This window comes from Cadophora gregata, assembly GCF_030347475.1.
Source record: "Cadophora gregata isolate MNR1 chromosome Unknown scaffold_1, whole genome shotgun sequence".
NCBI lineage: Eukaryota > Fungi > Ascomycota > Leotiomycetes > Helotiales > Ploettnerulaceae > Cadophora > Cadophora gregata.
The window spans coordinates 2961988-2984564 of record NW_026695924.1 but is presented as its reverse complement, the minus strand read 5'-3'; the positions used below and the strand labels follow the sequence as shown (position 1 = coordinate 2984564).

Below are 22577 nucleotides of genomic sequence, written 5' to 3'. Positions count from 1 at the left end.
GGATAATTGACATGCCATGCAGGCCGGGCCAGGAGACCCAGCTTCAGATCAGTGAGAACCCAGGGCCTATTTGACAGAGCAGAAATCTGGATTATGGTAGAAGATGGTTTACTTGCTCAGTGCTTCGCTTGTGCTCTCCAGATCGGAAGTGACTTGTAGGGTAGGAAGATACTGTGATTTGTGGCGCAGAAGAGATAACAAGCAGAAAGATGATATGAGGATGTGTTTTCTGAAGCATGTGCAATGATGTGTGGCAGATCGAGGTTGCGATGAGAATGAGGAGATAGAGACAAAGAAGACGACTCACGAGGAAGGAGGAGAGGGCATTTTGAGAGAGGGTTACATATAGTTGTGGCATTGTTTACATGATGCACGAAAATCAACAAGTGAAAGTGGGATAAGGTAAATTTATCTTCTTAGGGATGGTCGGACCGATTTGAGATGAAATGGAACGGAAAGTCGACGCCTCGAGCCCATAAATGGAGCCTAAAATCGAAATTGGAGAAAATGCGAGAAGAGAAGTCTTAATTTGGAGTGGATAATGGTATCTAATAATTGCTTGGTAGCGCGTAGGTTTGTGGATGTGCATGAGAGAGGAGAAAGGTAGCAGAAAACCAGGAAGAAACAACACTCCACGGACAAGAACCAACACAATGCTCTCCTCCAACATCCAAAACCAACACTCTTGCCATAGAAAGTGAAGATGCATAGTGATCAATAACCTGTGAACATACTGCTCGTTTGGCAAAGATTGCCCGCTACCATGCTCTCATCACGTTGTCATTCAAAAGCCCTGCGGTCCCATCCCATCCATCCCTCCTGTCCTGAAAAACTCGGATACCACACCCACAGCATACGAACAAGCCGCTACCCACGCCGCGCCCACCAAAAGCCTCTTTCCTATACCCTTGGTTCTGGGTTTCTCCTCCTCAGATTCATCTTCCCAATTCCGTCGGCCACTGAAGACTGGCTCTTCGCGACGAACATCAATATTGGACTTGAAGGGAGCCTCGGTGCCACGAGGAAGATCGTAGTTGACGAAACCGGTTGGACTAGCAAAGTCACCTGTAATAGGTGTACTTTGCATGCCATCAATAGGATTCGTAACTCTCTTGCGCTCCTGAGTGACGGCCTTAGCGTGTGCCTCGGCGGGAGTCTCCACCTTGGGCAAGACTGGGGCGCCCGATCGAACTTTCCGGAAAACCAGAACGTCACCACTGCCCGCCACTATTTCATATCCTTGGGATTGAAGAGACTGAAAGTGAGGAAAGAATTTCGATGGATTCGATAGTCTGAGAAGGACATCTGCTGGCGTCAACGAATCAGACGAGTCTGGGACAATCGACGTAGTCTCTGCCGTGCTGACAGACTGCATCGTAGGATCATATGCTAGTATCTTGTACATTGTTGGCGGTGGTGCCGTCGCAGGGGATTGAAGAGTTTGGCCACTTGATTGACTTGTGCTCTGCTGTTTCGCAACTGTGGTCTTTGGTAATTGGACTTGGCGATGCTTGGTATCAATGGTACCGTATGCTTCTTCATATATGCCCCGGATCTCACGCACAAGGTTCTTCCGATCTCGGATCTCTTTCTTGTCCCTTCGACTTCGTGCGCTCTCGCCGTGCTTTTCCAAAGCCAGTCCGATAGGTATCGAAGATGCGCTATTTTGTGTCTCCACGGATCTGTCCCTCATTCGTGAAGTCGATCGATCAAGGGAAGTCTCCATTCGAGGAGTTGTGGGATCTCGAGAAAATGATTCCGGCGCAAGACCAACTAATGGATCAGTCTCGCTCTCTGTCTTGGATTGAGAAGTAAGCCCTGCTGAAGTGACATCCGTGGCAGTCCATTTCGCCTCAAATTCTTCAGGAAAGTCTCGAGCAAAGTTACCCGACAGCTTCTTTGTGGGAGTGTCAGGCCTCCAACCTCCTTCAACTTCTGCGATCTTATCATCGATTCGTCCGCGAGCATGGGCTGCGTGGTTCAATAGCTCGCTGTGCTCGATCCGGAGTTCTTCGGCCAGTTTCCGCGAAGCGTGTACCTTTTCGGCAGCCGCAGCTTCGTCAGCAGAGCTTGTCACGTTTTGGAAGCTATCAAAATTATTCTCAAGTTCCTTTCTCTTTGCGAGCTTTTCTGACTCGGTCTCCTTTGCAGGGCTCTTAATAATTCCTGAAGCGGCACGTACATCGCTTGTTCGAAGGAGATCCAGGTCTTCAGTCGTATCTTCTGCGAAGATTCTCATTTCTGTTCCAGCTGGAGGTTTGGGAGCGAATGCCAAGGACTTCACAGTTGCCTGCCTGATCTCGGATGGCTTTTGATAATGATTGACTTTGGCATCGTACCCTTTCAAGCCTTCTTGGACCGGGCACTTCTCCTGTGATTGACTGTCTGCTGCCGCGCCCTGGAATACCACGGATTTATTTTCTTCGATTGATTGGAGCAGTTGTTTAAGCTGCTCTGGGGCTGGTATCCCATCTTCACGGCTGCTGTCGTCCTGAGTACGCTGAGCCGCGATTTTATATTCTCGGAATGCCTTTAGAATTGGATCAAGCGGTTCCTGGTGTTCATCCAAAGCAGTGCTCTCGTATTCCTGTATGGCTCTCAACACGGGGTTCAACTTCTCTGCATCAAGCTTCGCGCCTGTCAGATTCGTGGCAACGTTCTGATAATTCACTTGGTAATCCTGAATTGCTTTCAACAGCAAATCTGCATGCCTTTTCTTCCGCTCTCGTCTATACAATTCGGATTTCTCATACTCTCGGATCGCTTGTTCGACTGGATTCAGTGGTTCTGGCTTCAGTTCCGTCTTCTTTACCATTTTTGGTTGCTGACTTTCAGAATTATTGGCCTTCATGGCTTGAGTGATTGGGTCATTTTGTCCGGGCTGCTCTTTGTGTTCCTCTCTTGGCCGACCTTGTCTATAGAAAGTATTGGCATCGTAACCTACATACCCATCATGAGCTGCGTCTCCGCCATTGGCCATCGCCGCATTCTCGGGGCACGCTTTTCCGTCTGAAATCTTGTTGTCGTAGCGCTTCAACCCATTCTGCACTGGATCAGAGTAATCTATATCGATGCCTGCACAGTCGTAAAACCGACCAGACTCATAATCCACCTTTTCATCATAGGACTTGAGACCTTCCTGGACTGGATCTCTTTCATCGTTTGTCTCAACTCCAATCTTCCGATACCCTTTCAAACGAGTACTCAACGAATGAATGATTTCAGGGGATGTGGGTTCTGCCGTTGAACTCGGAGGCTCGAAATCCTCAAATTGAGACCGATACCCCTCAAACGTCTTCACGGGAATCTCGTCAGTGCTGGCTTTCTTCGATTGAGTCTCCTTTGGAGCTCGTCGATTAGTGATAGGGTCGATTTCGTATGCTGGCTCAGCAGAAATCTCCTCCTGCTTCTGAAACCGTCTCCTGAACCCCTCCTGCCCATATGTTGTGGATTTCGTAAATCCATGAGGCGAAGGATCTGTTGACGAGGTGGCATTGCTCGGTTCGGGCTTCATGCTTGTCCAACCGGGGCAAAATATACGTGACCTGGCACGAATAAAGTCATATAATGACTCCCGGTTATTCACAAAGCTCTCGAAGCGACTCCTGTCAAATTTATCATGAGAACCCTCATTATTGAACTGCGTTTTCTCGCTGATAGTCTTGAGATCCTCAACATTTACCCATCGTCCACCTGGTCTAGAGTCGTGACCGCGCCATGCGCTACACATGAACCCCTTCAGTCCCGCATGCTGACCGATAGGAAAGTGGCGGTCCCACGACAGCTTCCGATTTAAAGCCTCAATATGTCTGTGTTTCTCCACGCGTCGATATCGGCGTCGAGTTTCCTTCTGGAAGGTAGGGTCAAGGTATGACGACCACAAACTTAGGCGGAAATTTCGGGCTTGTTGGTGTGACTGAGGTCTTCGTGGCAAGCGTCTCGTGGACAGAATCAGAGTTGAGGAGGGAAGTAAGGGTTGCTGTAGAGTCGTTGCCATCAAGGTAGAGGGCATTGTTGATGAAAGCATCTTTCCTGTTATCTTTCTCGTTGCATGCTCGTACACTAGTACTAAGTTAGTCTAGATGTAGGTGGAAGGTAGTAATTCGCAGTTGCTTGATGTACTTCTGCAAGCTTACCTAAATCAACAGAGCCTTCAGTTGCAATAAGTTGCTGGCTATATCTTGAACGAGCTTTCAAACTGTTAGAAGTACGGAGTTACATTCAGGAACGTGGAGTCGCTTGGGATCTGTGGAAAGGAGTTTCCATCACCTTTGGAGGCCAACCAACCCAAAAGATGCACCGTTCACAATACGACGCTCAGAACGTGCGCGGATGTATCCTGATAGTAGGTTCGTGCGGGTTCATAGCAAGTGAGGGCTTGACGTAAGTCAGTTGACTGGGACTGACTGTGTGAGCGGGGTAGTTCTGAGCCTTGGTATCTTGCAGATGATCAAGAACAGCAGGAAGTGGCAATCCAGCCAGAAGTGTGGGCTTTACTGCCAGAGTTCAAAAGAATCAAGGGTGCGTGAGATGGGATTCTATTGTATCGTATGGTGGAGGAGTGTTTTGCAGCGTGCAGCTGTTTGAGGGACACTCTGCCGAGGCCAGCTTCCTTCAAACAATGCAGTTCAGCTCGTAGAGCCAGAGCCAAAGCCAGTCAAGATGCTGCGGAAGAATTCAGCATAGGTGGAAGAGTGCAATACCAGCTGGCGAGCTGTTGTGTTCGTGTTCGTGTTCCTGCCACAAGGCAGCTTCCGGTATCTGGGCCAGTGGAAGATCAGTCGGTATCCGCATGTGAAGGCTGAGGAACAGCGTGGTGTGGTTCAGACGAATGTTAAGAAGTGTCTCAGAGGGATAAATGGAAGAATCACGCTGGACAGAGAGGGAGGACAGCGGAGGAAATTGCAGGTTCAGGAAAGAGAAGAGTTGATTTTTGAAGTTTCGAAGAGGGAGCGAGAGTCTAGGAAGAAGGGAAGGGGAGGGGAGGGGAGGGGAGGGAGGAAGGTCCCAAGTATGCTCACTCAGTCAGTCACTCACTCACAGCCAGCCAGGCAGCTCTATCCACTCCAAGCGTCACCGGGCTGCGGGTGCGGGGTAGGTGGGCAAGGGGAGAGGGGGGAGAGGCGGGAGGGGAGGTACTGTAAGCCTGTAAGGTCAGTTACAGTAGTGAGTGAGTGCCCATTGGTGTCTCAGAGTTAAGGTAGGTAGGTAGGTAAGTAGCAATAGCGGCGAGGGGGGGTGATAAGCTGGAGCTGGAGCTGGAGCACACCTCAGCACACAGGAGACAAAGGGAAGCAGACAGGACAGGACAGGACAGGCTCGACAGATAAGGTACTGTAGGTAGGCCAGGTAGGGTAGGGTAGGGTAGGGTAGCGAGGGTAGGTATGCTCGGGACCTCATGGACCATGGTAAATTACCTTTCGTACCTTTGGTAGGTTCCCGTGCTGCTTTTGCGCTTCCGGCGGCCTGGGCCTTGGCCTTCCATTGGCCTTTGCTCAGCGGCTCAGCGGCTCAGGGAGGTAGGTAGCTCCGCATTCACCCGCTGTCCCGGCCTCCGCCATGCTGTCCTGTACTGTCCTGTGCTGTGCGGTGCTCTAATCCACAAAGGATACTGCCTCTACTCACCGCACTGCACCGCATCCGCATCGCACTCAGTAAGGTAAGCGAGGTAAGGTAAGGAAGGTATCGTCATTCGGCGAACGAAGTGGGATGGATGCATGGATGCATGGACGTGGGATGTTTTGTCGCTGTGCGCTCTCTGAAGTACCTTGGACCTGGACCTGGACCTACCTACATCTCGATACTCCTTCTTGACTTCTTTGACTTCTTGAGCTCCGCATTCAATTAATACATCTCCTCTCATCTCTGCAGCCTCGCCAGCACATCGACTTTCGTAATCAGCTCTTGCCCACTCGTTGCAACCAAAAAACCTTGGAACCCTACGCCCTGTATTCTAAGTTATTGTGCCCACTGAGCCATCCACGACACCTTGGTTGCTTACCTATGTACCTTATATGGACTGAGATCACCACATAGGACTCCGGTCACCCTCGCCCGCTCGAGCTCGTACCACCACCTCTTGATCCCAGACCTGGTGGAAGTACACACAAACCTGCCAATATGAGCAAACGACAGTTCAGAGCCCAGGCTTCGAGCAGTCGAGTGGTGTCAGGTGCAGGTTTTGGAGGATTTGGCTCGACATCATCCGGCACTACATTATCCTACTTGACCGAACCTCCGATCCTGTCTGCCATCAGTGATGCCAATGTGGTGGTAGCATTCAAGAACCTGTCAAAGAAGGATGGCACAACGAAATCGAAAGCATTGGAGGATCTGCGGACATATGTTCAAGCACATCCCTTCGAGCAGGATGGTGGGGTGGAGGATGCCGTTCTCGAAGCCTGGGTGCGCCTTCCATGTTTTAGCCATAAGGGCATGATATTGATAGCAAAATACAGGTCAAATTTTATCCTCGTATTTCCATTGACAATTCTCGTCGTGTCCGCGAACTATCCCATATCTTACAATTCGAGCTCTTGAAGTCCGCGCGGAAGCGGATGGAGAGGCACATACCCAAGATTGTTGGTAGCTGGCTGGGAGGGACGTATGATAGAGATAGAGCTGTAGCGAGAGCTGCAAATGATGGCACCAAGTCTTTCCTCGATACACCGGCCAAGATGGCCCTCTTGTACAGACGCTGCGAAGCATCGATTCTGGATTATGCACAAGAAGCTGTGGAAGAAACAGCACAGACGCTCAGTGATGAACGAACTATGAGTGCAGATGACATGCAAGCCAAATACTTTCGGGTCATTGGATCTAGCATATCTCTTATATCCAATCTACTAAGTACCTTGGACACGGACGCCATTCACAAGCACCGTGAAAAGTACGAAGGAATTGTATCCGGCAACAAGAAGCTCTGGGCGTTTGCAAGCTGTGATGATGCATTCGTAAGAAGAGCAACAGACCAACTGATGCTGGTCTGTTTGGCAAAGCTACCAACGATTATTGAGTCAGACCTAGAATTCGTCAGCCACTCATTTATTGCTGAAGCTCTAAAGTCATCGCAGACTACATCTGCATTTCAGCTCCTATCTCTCTTGGTAACACTGACCTCGAAATACCCTGAAATATGGACATCATCTTACAAGGCTAAGAAAGGTCCTCTCTCAAGACTCCGTGCCTTCGTCGCAAAGGGTTCCCAGGGAGGACCTCCGGATTATTGGATTAAGTTGGGCCAGCTTGTGCTCAGGCTTCCCGATGAAGTGCTCCCTTCTGAACCCGGGCCTCTATTAGAGTTTCTCGATGCCTGCCGTCGGGGTGCCTCCAACAGAGAAGAGCCAAGAATGAATGCTGATGTCGCCTGGGCCACCTACTTCAGCATCATGGAGCGTTTCATTACTCTGTTACCTCCGGGAGCTGTACAAGAGAAGCTTTTGCCCAAAGGAATATTTCCCATCTTTGGGCAGTACCTCTTTCCCGCTGTAGCCAACGAGACCTGGGTAATTGGGGCCAATACCTCAACGCTGGCTAAAGCACTTACCCTCTGCTGGTCATCAAACACTGATAAACAGGCTCTCGATGGTGAGTGGGCGAGGCTCGAGAAGGAATATAGTTCGAAAATTCTTACATCATTGCCTGAGCAGTCAAAAGATTATAATGCGTCACAGGCTGCTGTCATTGCACTTAGCCATCGCTGGTTCAAGCTAGTAGCAGATGTTCTCAAAACCGAGCAACACGAAGTTAGGGACCTCCTTGTTCCTTCGTCACAGCGAATAATTACAACGTGCCTGGGATCGATCACCAGTAGAAATGGTAAACCGTACTCCGCCGCCGCCACGGTGGAGACCGCCCTAAGACTTGCACCAGCTCTCGTGGAGGATTCCCCTGAGACTCTGACAGCCCTTGAGACATTTCTCGAACAGGAGCTGCTGAAGCTGGTTCTATCTCCATCGGGCCCATACTTGATCTCCATCCTGAACTTGTTCCGCATCTTACCGTATAAAGAAGCGACCTTTGAAAGGATCTGGCAGTCAACGCTCGATGGTCTCTTGGCATTGCCTGAGGATGGCAACCGATCACAAATGATTGCGAAGCTGATCGCAAGTGAGGCAGTTTCGAAGATTTCTCAAGAAAATCCTGGCCTTCAGGAATTCCTTGTTCGAGGGAGTACCGAAGCTATCCAAGGGAATCCAGAGTGCAGGTCGTTATTTGAAGCTGCCATCGCATTCGACATATTTTCAGCTGACGCTTCAATGAAGGTACTGAATCAAGTCCTCGCAGCTCTGGATGCCAGGGACTCGAGCTTAGATGGTTCTCTGGAATCTCTTGAATTCATCTCCAAAAACCAGCCTAGCCTACTGAATAATCGGAGCAACATCCACGTTATACTGATCACAAAATTGCTAGGTTTGACTGAGATATCCGATTTGAAACTGGCTTCTCGCGCCAATGCTTTGAGGGAAATTGTTGAGAAATCAAGTATCACTACCGATTCAGAGACTTCTCGACAGAGCTCTCTTGTTCATGTCATCAGAGAGAATCTCGAGACTGCAGTACCTCAGTCGTTAACGTAAGTTTGTATTTTACAGTATCTGCAGAAGTGATCTAATTCTCGTCTAGGATTGAGACACTCGTTCAAGAAGCGAGCAAAATCATTGCGAACGATCCAAATTCTCCTCACCCGGAGATCTTCCCAAGCACGCAGCTGTGGTCCGAAGCTCTTTCTCCACTGTTTAGCCAAGCTCCAAATCCAGCGCTCGGTGTCATGAGACCTTTTGCCGGATCTGTGTTCTTGGTGTCAAGGTCTTCAGCCGTCCCAACTACTCGGCCTGCGCGAGACATTAACGGGTATTCGGTTCCCTTACGAATGGCCATGTATACGACATCGCTACTCTTCTTCCATGAGAATCATTCACTATTACCAGAGGAATTTGCAGTCGAACTGTACTATCTCTTGACTTTAACCAGCGAGCTTGTGAATGACCAGATCGACTTGCTAGAAGACAAAGGTTTATTCGGATCCCATCAAGATCTTGAAGCAGTAACTGAAGTCAGGCAATTCCTACGGAATGCTCATGAGATCCTTGGGGACGTAGCAGGCAATGCGAATTCCTGGCGTGACCAAGTCACTGGGAAGCAGTCTCCAAGGGATACTTCTGCTGTGGTTCACTTATTGATTTCGAGGCTTACCAAAACATCAAGTTCCAGTACTTCGAATGCCTACTATGCTTCCAAAGCATTAGGTGGCCTCATCCAAGCCTTGGTGTCTGCCCATGGCTGGCAAATCGATGGTAGCGAAGAATGGCTTGCGAAGCTAGACATCCTGAAAACTTCAACCAATAATATTCTTGGCGCATGCGCAGTCCTCATTGGTCTCGAGGATAGTCTTCGCTCAAGCAAGACGATCAATACGCTCTGCAACAGGCTCATCAGCGACGTAGCAGGTGCCAAGTCGGAGTCTGAGAAAACTCTAGGTCTGCTTGTGTTATTGAACTCAGTTCTGTCAGTCTACGATGAAGAGGACTTACCTGTTGCAAATAATCGCGTAGTTTTTGCCGTCAAACAAATTCTTTCATGGACGGAAGACTTGGCAGAGACCAACCCTCGATTGGCTTCCGAAGCTTGTCGCACGTTACAAAAGCTTCTTCCTGCCATCAAGTATGTCTACGGCACCTATTGGGAAACTGCGTTTGATTTCTGCGTCTCCATATGGGAATCAAAGGGGGACAAAGCACTGTCAAATGAGCGACTGCCGATGATTGGAATGTCGCTAAAGCTATATTCCATACTTCGAAACATGGCGAATGGCGATAATGATGATGTAAAAGAAGCGTTTGATCTCTCCAATGAGCGAGTCTGTGGTGGCTTGGTCAAGCTTCTGAAACTAGATCGCTTGAAGGAGACTCAACCTCTTGATTACGTCGATGCAATTCTGTCGCGAGAGGTTACGAAGATACCTGAAGATCGCATCAAGGATTTGACAGACTTCTATCCTTTGCTTGCGTCGGACTTCCGAATGATCCAATCTGCGGCTTTCGATGTTCTTCATAAGGCACTCCCTAAAGTTCAACAGGAACTCTCCGTCAATGTCTTGCTGGATGGAACAAGTAAATGCCTTTTCTACACGATCTTTACATATGCTAACATTTATCAGCTGCCCAGCTTCCCTTTGAACTACTCTCCCTTCTTCTCAACACCCCATCCGTGCAAGATATTTCCGAAGCCAGCGAGTTCCCCTCCGCGATCCGAGGCTACCTCCTTTCCTGGCTAATTGTCTACGAATCCTACACTACAGCCTCACTGAAAGTCCGCAACGACTACAGTGAACTCCTTAAAACCGAAAACTATATCGGCCCTCTCCTAGATTTTATGTTCGTCATCCTCGGGCACTCGGATGCCAATCCACTCAACCTCGAACGCGCTCGAATGGACATCAGCATGATCCGTCACTACGACATGTGGAAAGCAAACGATTCGGAATCTAGCGAGCGAAACATGAACTGGCTCCTCGTCAACCTCTACTACCTCTGTCTGAACTACACACCTGGTCTAGTCCGCACCTGGTGGTTCAGCTGCAACTCGCGGCAGACCACTCTTGCCGTCGATTCCTGGACGCAAAAATTCTTCACACCGCTTGTGATAGATGACACGCTTGAAGAAGTCGAAAGATGGGCAACGAACCAGGAACCTCCTGCTGATGATGAGAAGGATCTCACTGTCAAGGTGTCGAAGCGGTCCAAGGAGATCTTTGCGGGGTATGAGGTCGATGAGTTGATCATGCAGATCGTGATTCGTTTCCCCGATAATTATCCTCTGGAGGGTGTCAAAGTTGAAGGACTAAATCGTGTCGCTGTTACTGAGAAAAAGTGGTTGAGTTGGTTGAGAAACACGCAGGGTGTTATAACGTTCTCGGTAAGTCTTCCCCTTTCACCCGCCCATTCATCACCCTTGCCTCCAGCCCAGAGGTAGACACGACGAACTCAATATCGACTGATCGTCCCAACAGAATGGAAGCATAGTCGACGGCCTCACTGCTTTCCAAAAGAACGTCACTGGCGCCCTAAAAGGCCACACCGAATGCGCGATCTGCTATTCCATCATCGGGCCCGACAAGAAGACTCCTGACAAGCGATGCCAGACATGCAATAATTTGTTCCATTCCAATTGTCTCTACAAGTGGTTCTCGAGCTCAAACCAGAGTACTTGTCCGCTTTGTAGGAATCCATTCAATTATGGTGTTGATACGGCGAGGAGGAGGGCTGCTTAGGTTGAAGGGAGAGTGTTGTTTGTATATAGGGAGATATGAAGAGCGGTTACTCTCTGTCAAGGGGTCTTGGATAATTATATGTGCTGATACAGGTCGCGAGGCTCGTCATAACATCCAGTAGCCAGCATACAGCATGTGGCGACAAGTTCCGGGCCAGGAAAGCTGGATAGAAGAGGCCCATTACCCAATAAATCAATGTTATAAGCCCTAGTTGCGATATTCGATAGCCAAGATACTCTTTCTAGTTACAGATCCCGATGCATTCTTACGAATATATCGAGGTTATAATGGAGGTCGTAGTCATCAAAGCCGCTGCTCCAGCACTCGCGTAAAGACCTCCCCAGATAGCCGTCCGAGGCTCTGTCAAAATTCAATGCAAGGGAGAAAGGGGTAATTATCATCCGTCCTCAGAAAGGGAACATAATGGAAAGGGGAACCCAGTTCTAACCCATCTCAACTCCAGCAAAGAACAACCCCAAATACGTCACCCACTCCCGCCGTCTTTCCATGCTTTCCCCACACATTAGATACAAGCACTATGCCACTATACCTTTCCAGTCTCGAAACCTTCATCATAGCATCCAGTCTCCCATCACCAGACGTAGCAATCGTGCCATTCTTCCCAACGTGATAAAATTTCGAATAGCCAACCTGGAACTAATACCTACGGACGGGAAATTTAAGGCAAGGAAGCCATTCTTGCCACCGGTCTCGGCGCCGCCGAACGCTCGAAGGTGTGTGGAAGTTCGAATTTAACTATGGAGATGTAGCCTTTGGTGGCTTGGTGCTGGACTGGGATGTAGATGGAGATGGCTTTGGTGCCGTCGTCGCCGATGCGCTTGACCTACTTGATGTCAGCTTCAGAAGTTCGGTGCTCATGTATGGCAAGTGGTATTTAGGTTAACATGAAGATTGAAGTGAGAGTGTGTCAGAGGTGAGGGTCAGGGAAGGAAGGAGCATGAATGGAAAGCTGTACACGGTAGAGCCATTTCACCTCCTCCAGATATTTCCCGGATATCTCGCCGATGCAACCTGCAAATTCGGCAATTATTTCAGGTTCTTGATGAATCTGAGGATTTGATCACGTCCAGTCTCCTAAAGGATGTCGCCGGAACCATCACGCTCAACGCGAACTAGCTTGCGACAGCAGAATAAAGCCTTTCCAATTTTGGAGGCGAGTTTCTGAACCTGTAAGCAGGTGTCATTTGACTTAGAAATTGTGATATTTTAGCGGAGATTGGAGCATTGAAGCTGAAAGGTGAATTTTTGTCATCGCTTCTTACCTCCTCCATCTTTGTTAAAACCTATTGTGGATCACGGCCTACGAATTGCTCTGCGTCCTCTTCACTGATGAAGTCTTTGCATGCAGGGGCTGTTCCTGTATTTTGTCATCGTACTGCGAGTGGAGAAAAAAGGTTTTTAAGCGGCGCGTTCGAAAGGAAAATTGTAAAGGTGAACGGAAAGCAGAGGAAGGAAAGATAGTTGATGGTGATATGGAAGGAAGCAGCCGCCTCGCTCCGAGCCAAATCAAAACAAACCAAAGCAATGACTTACCAGCAACGCATGTGCAATTTGAAGTTTGCATCTGGTCCACATAGCTTCCATTCGCAAAATTATATATGTTAGCGCTATTGAATAGGATTGTGTTGCGGTGTTCTTTCGTTGTTGAGCGTGGTTTAGTTGAGTGTGAAGTGCTGGACAGGTTTAGGAACAATGCAAGACTGTCAACCATTGTGACGGCATTTGCAGGCAGCAAATCGGCAGATTTCGTGGCCTCTTCAGGTGAGTGGAACGAGGAGAGGAGAGTGAAGGGGCTCTCGAGAAAATATGGTTGTCAGCGCTGTATGGTTAATTAGCAATCTTCTGTGATAAACCAATTGGCAGCACCGGGTCTCCTAGCCCTACAAGAAATAAATTGGAAGAGAAGAAAAATCAAAACCAGAAACACATTTCACAATGCTACTTCCAAACGTTTATGGAGAAGAGCAACGGAGTTCTCTTGGAACGTCCATTATTGTGGACTCGTCCTGTTGATTTGTGGCTATTTTCGGGTTAGAATTCACAATGGTCCAGCAACTTGTACAACTTGGTCAGCAACAATACGGAGACAAATGGGATGTTTAAAGCTCTGTATTTTTGCTTCTTATCTAGGGATACACGCCATTCTGTCATGTTTATCTTATGATTAGCGTAATATACAGCACCTTTCGAATTTTCTTGTTGCAAGACTGAAGCTAAAAACCGGAAAAAAGCGAGATCTTACTCTGATATCGCAACATATATAAAAAAAAAAAATTCCAGTTAAAGCAGCTTATTTTGGAATATGAGATAGACATAGGAGGGCTAGGATTGGCCTGAGGGATAACTAAAATTCACTAGTAAAAGCACAGGAGATCTTGAACTATCAGCACGGAACATTTTACACCAATATTTAAATTTAGTCTAGGTCCGTTACGCCGATATACATTTAAGTAAAGCTTGCCGAGAAATTGGATCATAAAGCTTGAGCTTCCAAGGCTGACGAGATAAGTTATGTGTGGACTCTGAGAGCCCTCTTACTAGAGATCTATGTCTAGTGACTGAACAAGTTAGCATTGAAGGATTTGAGGAAGCTAAAGACTGTACTAAGCACAGAGACTATGATATATAGTTAATAAGTCTCAAGAATATTTATAACTTATTTTCTGGCGTAGAGAAAGACCTTTATTATAACAATGTTTGTATATCATCTTTATTAATAATATGAATAATTACATTAAATTATAACTATAATCATAATATGTGAGATCTTAGATATTCAAGGGTATGTCTTGTTCGTTCCTTGTGTTTGCCAATCAGTTGACAAGTCAGATATCATGTTGCCCGAAAGGTAAGTCGAAGAGTACTAACGATTTATTGTTGTTTATTCAACGTTTCCCGCGGCTTAATGATTTGTGAGGGAATGCTTAAGATATCGTGGGACTTTTGTTGACCCAGACTCAACATTCCAGAGGTAAACATCGCTTACGTTGCTCTTTTCGGTTAATACGGCACGAGCATGAAAAGGACCGCCACCTTTCCTTCGTAGCACCTCCTTCCTTTCTAATAGGCTGCGGATTCAGGTAAGCTGGAGAGGCGTAATCCCTTATGCTTGCGGACTAGATTCGCAGATCCCCATCTATCAATCTTCCGTCTCGCATCCCTGCTCTTTGTTGTCTGAAGCTCAACATGGATCATGCACGATACTGTCATCAGACTAATCACGGACAAGCGTCCACTAGAAAAGAATTGCCTCCTTCTGTATCGATTTCCCGAACTAAATCATAAATTGATCATCGAGCGCCTATACGCACCACATGGTCCCAACCACATCGATGGATAGCTGCGGTCATGAGCAATGGTGGGGTAAAATAGGCTGAGCCCAACAATCCCGGCACGTTCATGCACACTCACAGGCATTTCACGTTATCATCAGACGGTGTCTCCGGAATTCAATAAGATATCATGACAACGAATGGGCATTATTTGCCAAATTCAGGCATTCTTCTGAGATTCATGAGGTTTACAGCCAATTCGTGATATTTGCGGATTAGAGGTACCTGTCACACAGCTTGGGAAAAGTGGGTCCCTGCATATGAATATCTTGGCCGTTCACTCGTTTGATATAGATGAGAGGGAGCTGACGGCTGACAGATGATCTGAGACTTTAACCTGAGGGGTTGTTGTATACTTCCAATATAAGATGTGCAGGCTATTCTGGAGTTTTTACCACAGCCAGAAGCGAAACAACATATGTTCAGAGCGCTCGTGTCAGAGCTAGTATTGAGTTTCGTACTTAAACATCCTCTCGGACTCTATCAAATTCGATTGTTGTTGAAGTTTTCCTCGAAGTCTGGAATCATGATTAAACCACTACTCGCCTCTGCGCTGCTTCCATTATCAGCCTTCGCCGTACCGAGTCCTGGGCCAGATGGAACTTACACGCTCTCCGCACCTGGCATAACTGCCAAATTCATTGCATACTCAGCAGCAATCACCAGTCTGATTGTGTCTGATCGCAATGGCGTGAAGAGAGATATCATCCTAGGCTACGACAACGGGACCTTCTACCCCGTTGATCCCAACCATCCTGACTACGGCGCCGTGCCAGGCAGATATACCAATCGCATAGCCAATCACACGTACATTCTCGACGGTACTCGGTACTTTACCGAAGCGAACGACGGAAATGGAACACTGCACAGCGGTCTAAACGGCTGGTCTCGTCGCACGTGGAAAGTATCCCAGGTCACAAATTCGAGCATCACGTTCACTATCCGCGATGATGGGAACTCATCTTTGGGATTTCCAGGTCTGGTATTGGGGGAAGTAACGCATGTTATCACTGCGAATACGTGGAGCACGAAGTTGTCTGCCAAGGCAGTCGACCACAAGACGCCTATCATGCTGACTACCCATCCATACTGGAACCTCGACGCTTTCGCCAACCCTGCCACCGATCTCGTCTTGAACCATACGCTAAGTCTTCCGTTCAGCGAGCGCATGATCGGGATTGACGGGACAACACAATCGACTGGCGAGCTACCCAGAGTCAAAAAAGGCGGCGTGAACGATTTCGTCAGTAAGCCGAAGCAGTTAGGTGCTAGTATGAGTGATCCCGAGTGGAATGGGAATTGTGGGAGTGCGTTTGGATGTAGTGGGTACAATAACCAGTGGATTATTGATCGGGCTGCCACGGATGAGGACAAGCCAATTGCGACGCTGTCAAGTGACTGGAGTGGAATCAAATGGGATTTGTATAGTGACCAGGCGGGTGTTGTGGTGTATTCTTGTTATTGGATGGGAGGTACGAATTAGGACTCTCTCGCTGTCCTTCCCGACCGAGGGCTAACATATGTAGGTGCCAACGAGTTGAAGAGATCTCAAGGTGGACCAGCTTCCAGTGGCTTTGTGAAGAGCAATGGTTGTGTGGCCGTTGAGCCGCACGATTGGATTGATGGTATCAATCATCCTGAGTGGGGAAGAACTGAAAAGCAGATATTCGGGCCCGATACTAAGCCTTACGAGAGTTGGATATCGTACAAGTTTGGCACTTTTTGAAGGTGAGTAAGTGTGTTCTTTTGGGGGTTGTCGACGTGGCTCGGAGAATACTGTACATAAAAAAGGTCTAAAGAGTGTTCAATCAGAAGGGTTATTATTATATTTTTTGATAGAGTGAAAAGGGGATCTAATTTCTGCTAAACTTATTGGGTTGAGGTTGGTATGTGAGTGCGTACTGGCAGGCAAGTGCGATACTTGCCGATGACAAGCATTTAGATATCGGGCGAATCTATGAGTTTCCTACATCCCATGGCCTGCTTCATGTTTGTAATTTGTGAGCAAGACGTTCTCATGTATGATATAGAGACACATACCAGCATCACCAAAGTTCATAGCTACTAGACATAGCGGCGACACGCTGACGCCAGCAGTTGGTGACAGGACGCGGTTGCATCCGCTGACACTTGGGGAATTGTTGCAGACGTGAAAGCCGTCTCTGCAAAACCTGATCCGAGAAAGTAGGATATGAAAGGGCAGTATACACTGCTTATGTGATGAGAGGCGGAAAATTGCTAAAGCTACACACTTCAAGCCTCCCTCCCTCAGCTGCTTAGATCCACAAATGGAACCCAGCTTTTGGTGGGATCAATCGCACGTATGGTTAAGATCTGCTCGAGTGAAGATCACTGAAGAAAGAACAGAGAGATGATTACCTACCTAATATGAAGCAAAAAATCCACGACTCAACAAGCATAACGAGAACATTTCACTTCCGCCTAAAATTTCGCTCGGGATGACATAAACTGCAGCATATATTGCCCAGCCAATCACCTTATGGATATTAATGCCGACATGTAAAACTCTATTTGTATTGTTAGGGAGGAATGTACGTACGGGCGAGGATAGAGACTTGGCAATGTGGAAGATTTGAGGAGGATTGATACACAGACAACCCCCCCCCCCTTGTCAGACGAATCAGAAGCTTCCAAATCCACGAACAATTGAAGGCACAAAGGTGTTAAAATCACATTCTCCCACGCTTTGGTTAGCAAACCCCTAGAGGGGACCCCGTGCTATACCTACGCTCTAACCCTAACTAACCCTAACCGTTCGTAACCTTTGGAAATATGCTCAGGAGTAGTATAAGTGTGAATGTGCCAAGTAGTGTTAATAGCAGTCCTCTATTGGCTGCAAGGGGGGGTCGTCTGTGTATAATTCCCCGATTTGAGCCTTAAGCTCAGACCCTAAGGACACGTACAGACAAACCGGGCAGCATACTGCAGAAAGGCAGGAAAACACCCAGATCTGGCCGACAGCATCGGGTCTACCTGTCAGCAGGTAGCAGATAGTGAACAATGATGAATCTCGCTGCTGAGAAGATGAACGGTCGAAATTCTCTTCCTGTGACATGCGGAGTTTGACCCTAGCGATGGGCCTTGGAAATAAAGCTCATTATCTCTTTGTTGAGACTTCTTGTCGTGAGACTGGTTGCAATGAATCTCGTTCGTTGTGTGCCTCTTATTCGAATGTCAGGGCATATGACAACGACCTGCTCATGCCGTCTCGTCACATGGACATATTGCATTCACAAAAGACCCAGCAGCCGTCCTGCAACACTATCCCATTCCTCATCCCATCTCCTGCTCCCTTCTTTCACTGCTCCTTGCCTCAATTTCGCCAATTGTGTGCCGCGCTCCTCCGTGAACAGCTCTTGCAATACATCGGCCAGTTCTTCACTGGCGCCAAAGGACCTTCCATTAATACCATCCTTTACCAGCTCTCCCCAGCTTTCATAGTTGCCATATCCTATGACAGGTAGCCCAGCTCCAAACATGTCTACAACCTTCATGGGAAGGTCAACTCCACTGCTACTCATATGTAGACACACTCCAAGATCCGCACATGCCAGCAATGTGGCATAGTCTTCCGCGCTCAGCCACGCAGTGCATATTGTAACTTTGTTAAGTTTCGAGTCTTTTTTAAGGGTAGCTATCCGGTCCAGGTACATTTGTCTCTGCGGACCTTTGCCAGTAATAATGGCAAGAATAGGTGGCGCATTGTTTGAGGAGGCAGCATAGGTGCACAGTGCCTCGAGGAGAAGGTTAAAATCTTCATCCGGCGTCCATGACGTGCTGCTCACAAGTAATTTTACCTCTCCGGCCATAATATCCTGCGCGTGCTTCTGACATTCTGGTATTCTTTGAAGAAAAGACCTTCGAGCTTCGGCACTGGGAATTGGTTGGAAAATTGACGCAGGTCTGTCGTGCAGAGTAAATATTGGGGATTTGACGCTATACGGCTTTTTCCGAAGTTGTTTCTGCATGGCATCTGTTACAGTAAATGAGGCAGTGGGTGCCCAACTTCCCAAGACTGCTTCATAGTATTTCGAAATTGTAACGAAGGGGTGTGTCTCGCCTCGAGTACCAGCCAGGATTGTCCATCCATAGTTATGCCAGTCGATTATGAGGTGGGTGTTCCGGAGAAAACAGATTACTATTGCGATGAAGAGAGTGGGAATCGAAGGAGGGTTCTGAACCAGCAACCATTGCGCAGCTTTCGTGCGGTAGCCAAGTGCGTGGAACAAACTCCACATCTGCCAAAGAACCTTCAAAGGGCCTGCGATAATGAAAGGAAGCTTGTTCGCGCGAAGAAGAGGCGGTGGTGGTGGCAAGGGCACAATTGAGATCAGGGGATTGTCGATCATGCCAGGATGTAATGTAGATTCTAAGTGCTCGGTCAATGGCAGAAGGAATACAGGAGCCGAGATGCATGCCTTGGTACCCAACTACATCCACTCTTCCACCATGTTTTGCTATGCTGGTAGCATGATATTGCATCCGCGGACTGCGCCCAATGTCTCCGAGAACCAGCACTTGGACGGAGATCTTGGGTTCATTCGCGGTACCTTGCGTGGCTTCTTTCGGAGGTGAATGTTTGACATATCGACTTGGCAACATGAGAAGGACAAGTGTGAGGACAGTGGAAGCAAAGACTGCAAGTGTCAAGAGCGCTTCCAGCATGGCGAAACAGCTTCTAGTAGCAGCACATAGAAGATTTCGAGGAATGTGGGCGAGACAGAGGAGTAAATCACCGTATCAGATGTGACGCCATTGCCGAGATGAGACAAGGGAGACGAGAGATGCGGAGAGACAGGCCCAGTTCCGAACTGGTTGCATGTATGCATGCCGGAAGAAGTACAATGCACTGTAGGTATGATTTTATGGTGTGGTGTGGAAGCAAGCGCCAGCGCCAGCGCCAGTGTGGAACAATTAGACGCGGAGACCCGTGCCTGAGGTGTGTTGCAGGTGTGGTGTACGTGAGTGTGGTGAGGTACCCAGGTAGGTAGGTACCTTAAGCGCGTGCCCCTGGAGAGACATTGGATGATGGGACGGGATGGGACGGGATGGGATGGGATGGGATGGGATGGGATGGGATGGGATGGGATGGGATGAGATGGCACTACTACTAACAACTTCCATTGTGCTGTTCTGTGCCTGTGCCTGTGCCTGTGCCTGTGCCCACTGCCGACCTAGGTACAGGTACCGGTACCTACCTTAGCTATTGCCTAAGGTCACCAGTCCACCAGTCCACCAGGAGTACCTACTCGTACTCATTCCCTACCTTACCCAAGGTAAATTTACCTAGATAGCCAGCAGCCAGCCTATCACCTTCCGCATGCGGCGTGTGTATGCAGGTGTACCATGCCCATGCGGCGTCCCGCCAAGGAAGCGTCAGGGGCAGCAATCAACACCAGACCACTGAGACCAGACCACCCCGAGGGACTTCCGTCCGTTCTGCTCGCTCAACTTTTCATATGTTCGGCTGACAGCAACAGCAACAGCGACAACGACAACAATAACGGCGGTTTCCGACCAGGCAATTGGGCTTTCTGTCTGTCTGTCTGCCTGTCTCTCCTCTCCTCTCTCAACGCAACGCAGCGCAACGCCCGCCCGTCCGCCCACCAAGCAAGCCCCTTATCCCCCCCCCAACTCCACTCGAGCCTCACCTACAGTCAACAGCCGACTGGACGGGCAATAAAGAGATTGCGAGGAGTCGAAGGTCCACGCAACGAACGGCAACATATGCGGGGAGAAGGAGAGCAGGATCTTGCACGGGCTTCACAGCTCGATACGACTTGCCAGAAGTCGTAGCTGATTGATCTCCAGAGCCCAGAATGGCTTCATCTTATGCGCTGCCAGCGTCGGCAATGACCCACAGCCATGGTCATGGACATACACACCTCCATTCGCACTCTCACTCGCATTCACCAGGCCGCCAATATCCGGCGAGTACCCCCAAGGTCTTGCGGTCAGAACGATCAAGCGGCAGTCTACATTCGCATTCACACTCCGAACCACACTTAAACCATGGGCACAACCATAGCCATAGTTCCTCGCCCAGTCGTGGTCACAGCTATGCGCGAGATCACTCCCCGTCTCCATATCTCCCAACTCCTCCGAACAGTAACGACATGTCACCAATTGCTGAATTCGAAAAGCATGCCCACCAATACGAGACTTCACCTGCACTCTCGTCAATGAGTTCCTTCGAACCCTCCCTTAACGCTCTCGGTGTTTTATCTCATAGCCATAAACATGACCACCTCCATCACCATGCCCCACTGGTTGAATCGCCGCGGTCCAAATTTACCAGCCTGCTCTTACCATTTGCTATGCGCTGGCCCCTGCTCCATACCATATTGGCAGACAAAGACTCTCGCAGGATATTTTATTTCATGTCATTAAACTTTGCGTTCATGATCGTACAAGCCTTCTACGGCTTTTTGACGGATTCTCTTGGACTACTCAGCGATAGCATACATATGTTCTTCGATTGCTTGGCTCTGGGCGTTGGATTATTTGCTGCCGTTGCCAGCAAGTGGCCACCCAGTGAACGTTTTCCATACGGCTTTGGAAAAATTGAGAGTTTGTCGGGATTTGGAAATGGAGTATTTTTGATGCAGGTGTCCTACTTATTGATATTGGCCATATACTAACATATCACAGGTTGATCAGCGTTGAGATCATGATCGAGGCGGCGGAGAGACTTGCGGAGGGAAGAGAGACAAAACGACTAGCGGAACTGTTCGTGGTTAGCGCAATGGGTCTTGCTGTCAATCTAGTGGGCATGGCATGTTTCGGTCACCACGGACACCACGGACACGATCATGGAGGGCATAGTCACGGTCATGAACATGATCACGGACACGGTCATTCGAACTCGCATGAAAAGAGTCATTTGCACGACCATCACGACCATCACGACCACGACCATGCCCAAGATCATGATTGCAAGAATAGCCACGACCATAGCACCCTTCTATCTGATTCACCTGCAGCCAAAGCACATGCCCATGTTGTTCATGCTCACTCCCACGACAATGAAAATATGCACGGTATCTTCCTTCATGTCCTCGCGGATACCATGGGTAGCGCTGCTGTCATGGTTTCTACCGCGTTGATCCACTTCTTCGGATGGAATGGATGGGATCCTCTTGCATCCTGCGTTATCGCGATCTTGATATTCTTATCGTCCATTCCTCTCATCAAGAGTAGTGCGAAGAAACTACTCCTAACAGTCCCCGATGAGATCGAATACGGGCTTCGGGACACGCTTGCAGGTGTCAGTGATTTGAGAGGAGTTGCCACCTACACTGTACCACGATTCTGGATGGGCGACAAGAACACAAACAGTGGGAGTGAACAGGTGCTGGGTGTGATGCACATAATTGCCACACGTGGTTCTGATCTAGATGACGTACGAGAGCGAACGAGAGATTTCCTTCTCAACCACGGAATCGACGTCGTAGTCCAGGTCGAGAAGGGCGAAGACCAGAGCTGTTGGTGCGGAGGTTCGAGCAGCCGATCTCCAAGTCAGTCTTTGTACTAGCGTATTGGTCGGTCACTTTATAGAAGATGGCATAGGCACTTTCTGATATATACATATCTGTAACAAGCATGCATCTTTGGGATGGTGTGGCTTGTAGGATAGGACACTGCATTCTTGTTGATTGGCTTAAGTAATCCTCGTTCGTCTCTGCAGCATTTAGATAGAAGTGCTCAATGATACCACGTATGCAAGCCCATTTCCCCTATGCTATTGATTTAGGTGAGATACGTTCCACATTTCTCACCGATGTCTTCTCCCACTGTAGCTTTTCTAGGCACTTCCGAGGACCAAATATCTCGGAGTCTTCATTCAATAATCAATAGCGATGGTCTGCGAGACAAAGCGATGATATAAAAACGTCCGATCCGCTCACTTCCATTACTTAATTAGCACCCAG

General features: G+C 48.5%; 6 protein-coding genes across 7 annotated transcripts; 3 read left to right on the top strand and 3 right to left on the bottom strand.

Annotated features, from left to right (window-relative positions):
* Positions 1-353: 353 nt before the first annotated feature.
* On the bottom strand, positions 354-4977 carry ONS95_000947 (uncharacterized protein). The gene is made up of 2 exons (XM_058494127.1): positions 4137-4977; positions 354-4062 (listed from the first exon to the last, which is right to left on the bottom strand). Exon 2 carries the CDS (start codon positions 4025-4027, stop codon positions 785-787), a length of 3243 nt encoding a protein of 1080 aa, XP_058364330.1. The 5' UTR covers positions 4028-4062; positions 4137-4977; the 3' UTR covers positions 354-784.
* Positions 4978-5614: 637 nt separating this feature from the next.
* Positions 5615-11565, top strand: ONS95_000946 (uncharacterized protein). Of its 2 annotated transcripts, XM_058494125.1 has the most exons (5): positions 5615-6405; positions 6459-8575; positions 8626-10112; positions 10160-10917; positions 11012-11565. In XM_058494125.1, the coding sequence occupies exons 1-5, from the start codon at positions 6121-6123 to the stop codon at positions 11270-11272; spliced, it is 4908 nt and encodes a 1635-aa protein (XP_058364328.1). In that variant the 5' UTR covers positions 5615-6120; the 3' UTR covers positions 11273-11565. The 2 variants fall into 2 exon arrangements, with proteins under 2 accessions (XP_058364328.1, XP_058364329.1); XM_058494126.1 differs by having other exon boundaries at positions 5615-8575; positions 10160-11565.
* Positions 11566-11951: 386 nt separating this feature from the next.
* ONS95_000945 (uncharacterized protein) lies at positions 11952-12116 on the bottom strand (the record flags this gene model as incomplete). Its single annotated transcript, XM_058494124.1, has 1 exon — positions 11952-12116. A coding segment is annotated over one exon (165 nt), but the record flags the coding sequence as incomplete, so codon positions are not given.
* Positions 12117-14850: 2734 nt separating this feature from the next.
* Positions 14851-19311, bottom strand: ALG1 (mannosyltransferase; the record flags this gene model as incomplete). Its single annotated transcript, XM_058494122.1, has 7 exons — positions 14851-15178; positions 15233-16418; positions 16528-16608; positions 16666-16834; positions 17009-17122; positions 17186-19015; positions 19065-19311. The coding sequence occupies 2 exons, from the start codon at positions 19309-19311 to the stop codon at positions 17877-17879; spliced, it is 1386 nt and encodes a 461-aa protein (XP_058364325.1). The 3' UTR covers positions 14851-15178; positions 15233-16418; positions 16528-16608; positions 16666-16834; positions 17009-17122; positions 17186-17876.
* Positions 15152-16351, top strand: ONS95_000944 (uncharacterized protein; the record flags this gene model as incomplete). Its single annotated transcript, XM_058494123.1, has 2 exons — positions 15152-16097; positions 16152-16351. 2 exons carry the CDS (start codon positions 15152-15154, stop codon positions 16349-16351), a joined length of 1146 nt encoding a protein of 381 aa, XP_058364326.1.
* Positions 19312-19779: 468 nt separating the features above from the next.
* MSC2 (putative zinc transporter msc2) lies at positions 19780-22376 on the top strand. Its single transcript, XM_058494121.1, has 2 exons — positions 19780-21250; positions 21298-22376. Exons 1-2 carry the CDS (start codon positions 20466-20468, stop codon positions 22178-22180), a joined length of 1668 nt encoding a protein of 555 aa, XP_058364324.1. The 5' UTR covers positions 19780-20465; the 3' UTR covers positions 22181-22376.
* Positions 22377-22577: the final 201 nt, after the last annotated feature.

Excerpts from the sequence above, each read along its gene's own strand:
- MSC2 (XM_058494121.1), top strand. The coding sequence starts at position 20,466 with ATGGCTTCATCTTATGCGCTGCCAGCGTCGGCAATGACCCACAGCCAT. Across the intron at positions 21,251-21,297 it reads GGAAATGGAGTATTTTTGAT|GTTGATCAGCGTTGAGATCA; the intron begins GCAGGTGTCCTA and ends AACATATCACAG.
- ONS95_000946 (XM_058494125.1), top strand. The coding sequence starts at position 6,121 with ATGAGCAAACGACAGTTCAGAGCCCAGGCTTCGAGCAGTCGAGTGGTG. Across the intron at positions 6,406-6,458 it reads ATGCCGTTCTCGAAGCCTGG|GTCAAATTTTATCCTCGTAT; the intron begins GTGCGCCTTCCA and ends AGCAAAATACAG. Across the intron at positions 10,918-11,011 it reads AGGGTGTTATAACGTTCTCG|AATGGAAGCATAGTCGACGG; the intron begins GTAAGTCTTCCC and ends TCGTCCCAACAG.
- ONS95_000947 (XM_058494127.1), bottom strand. The coding sequence starts at position 4,027 with ATGCTTTCATCAACAATGCCCTCTACCTTGATGGCAACGACTCTACAG.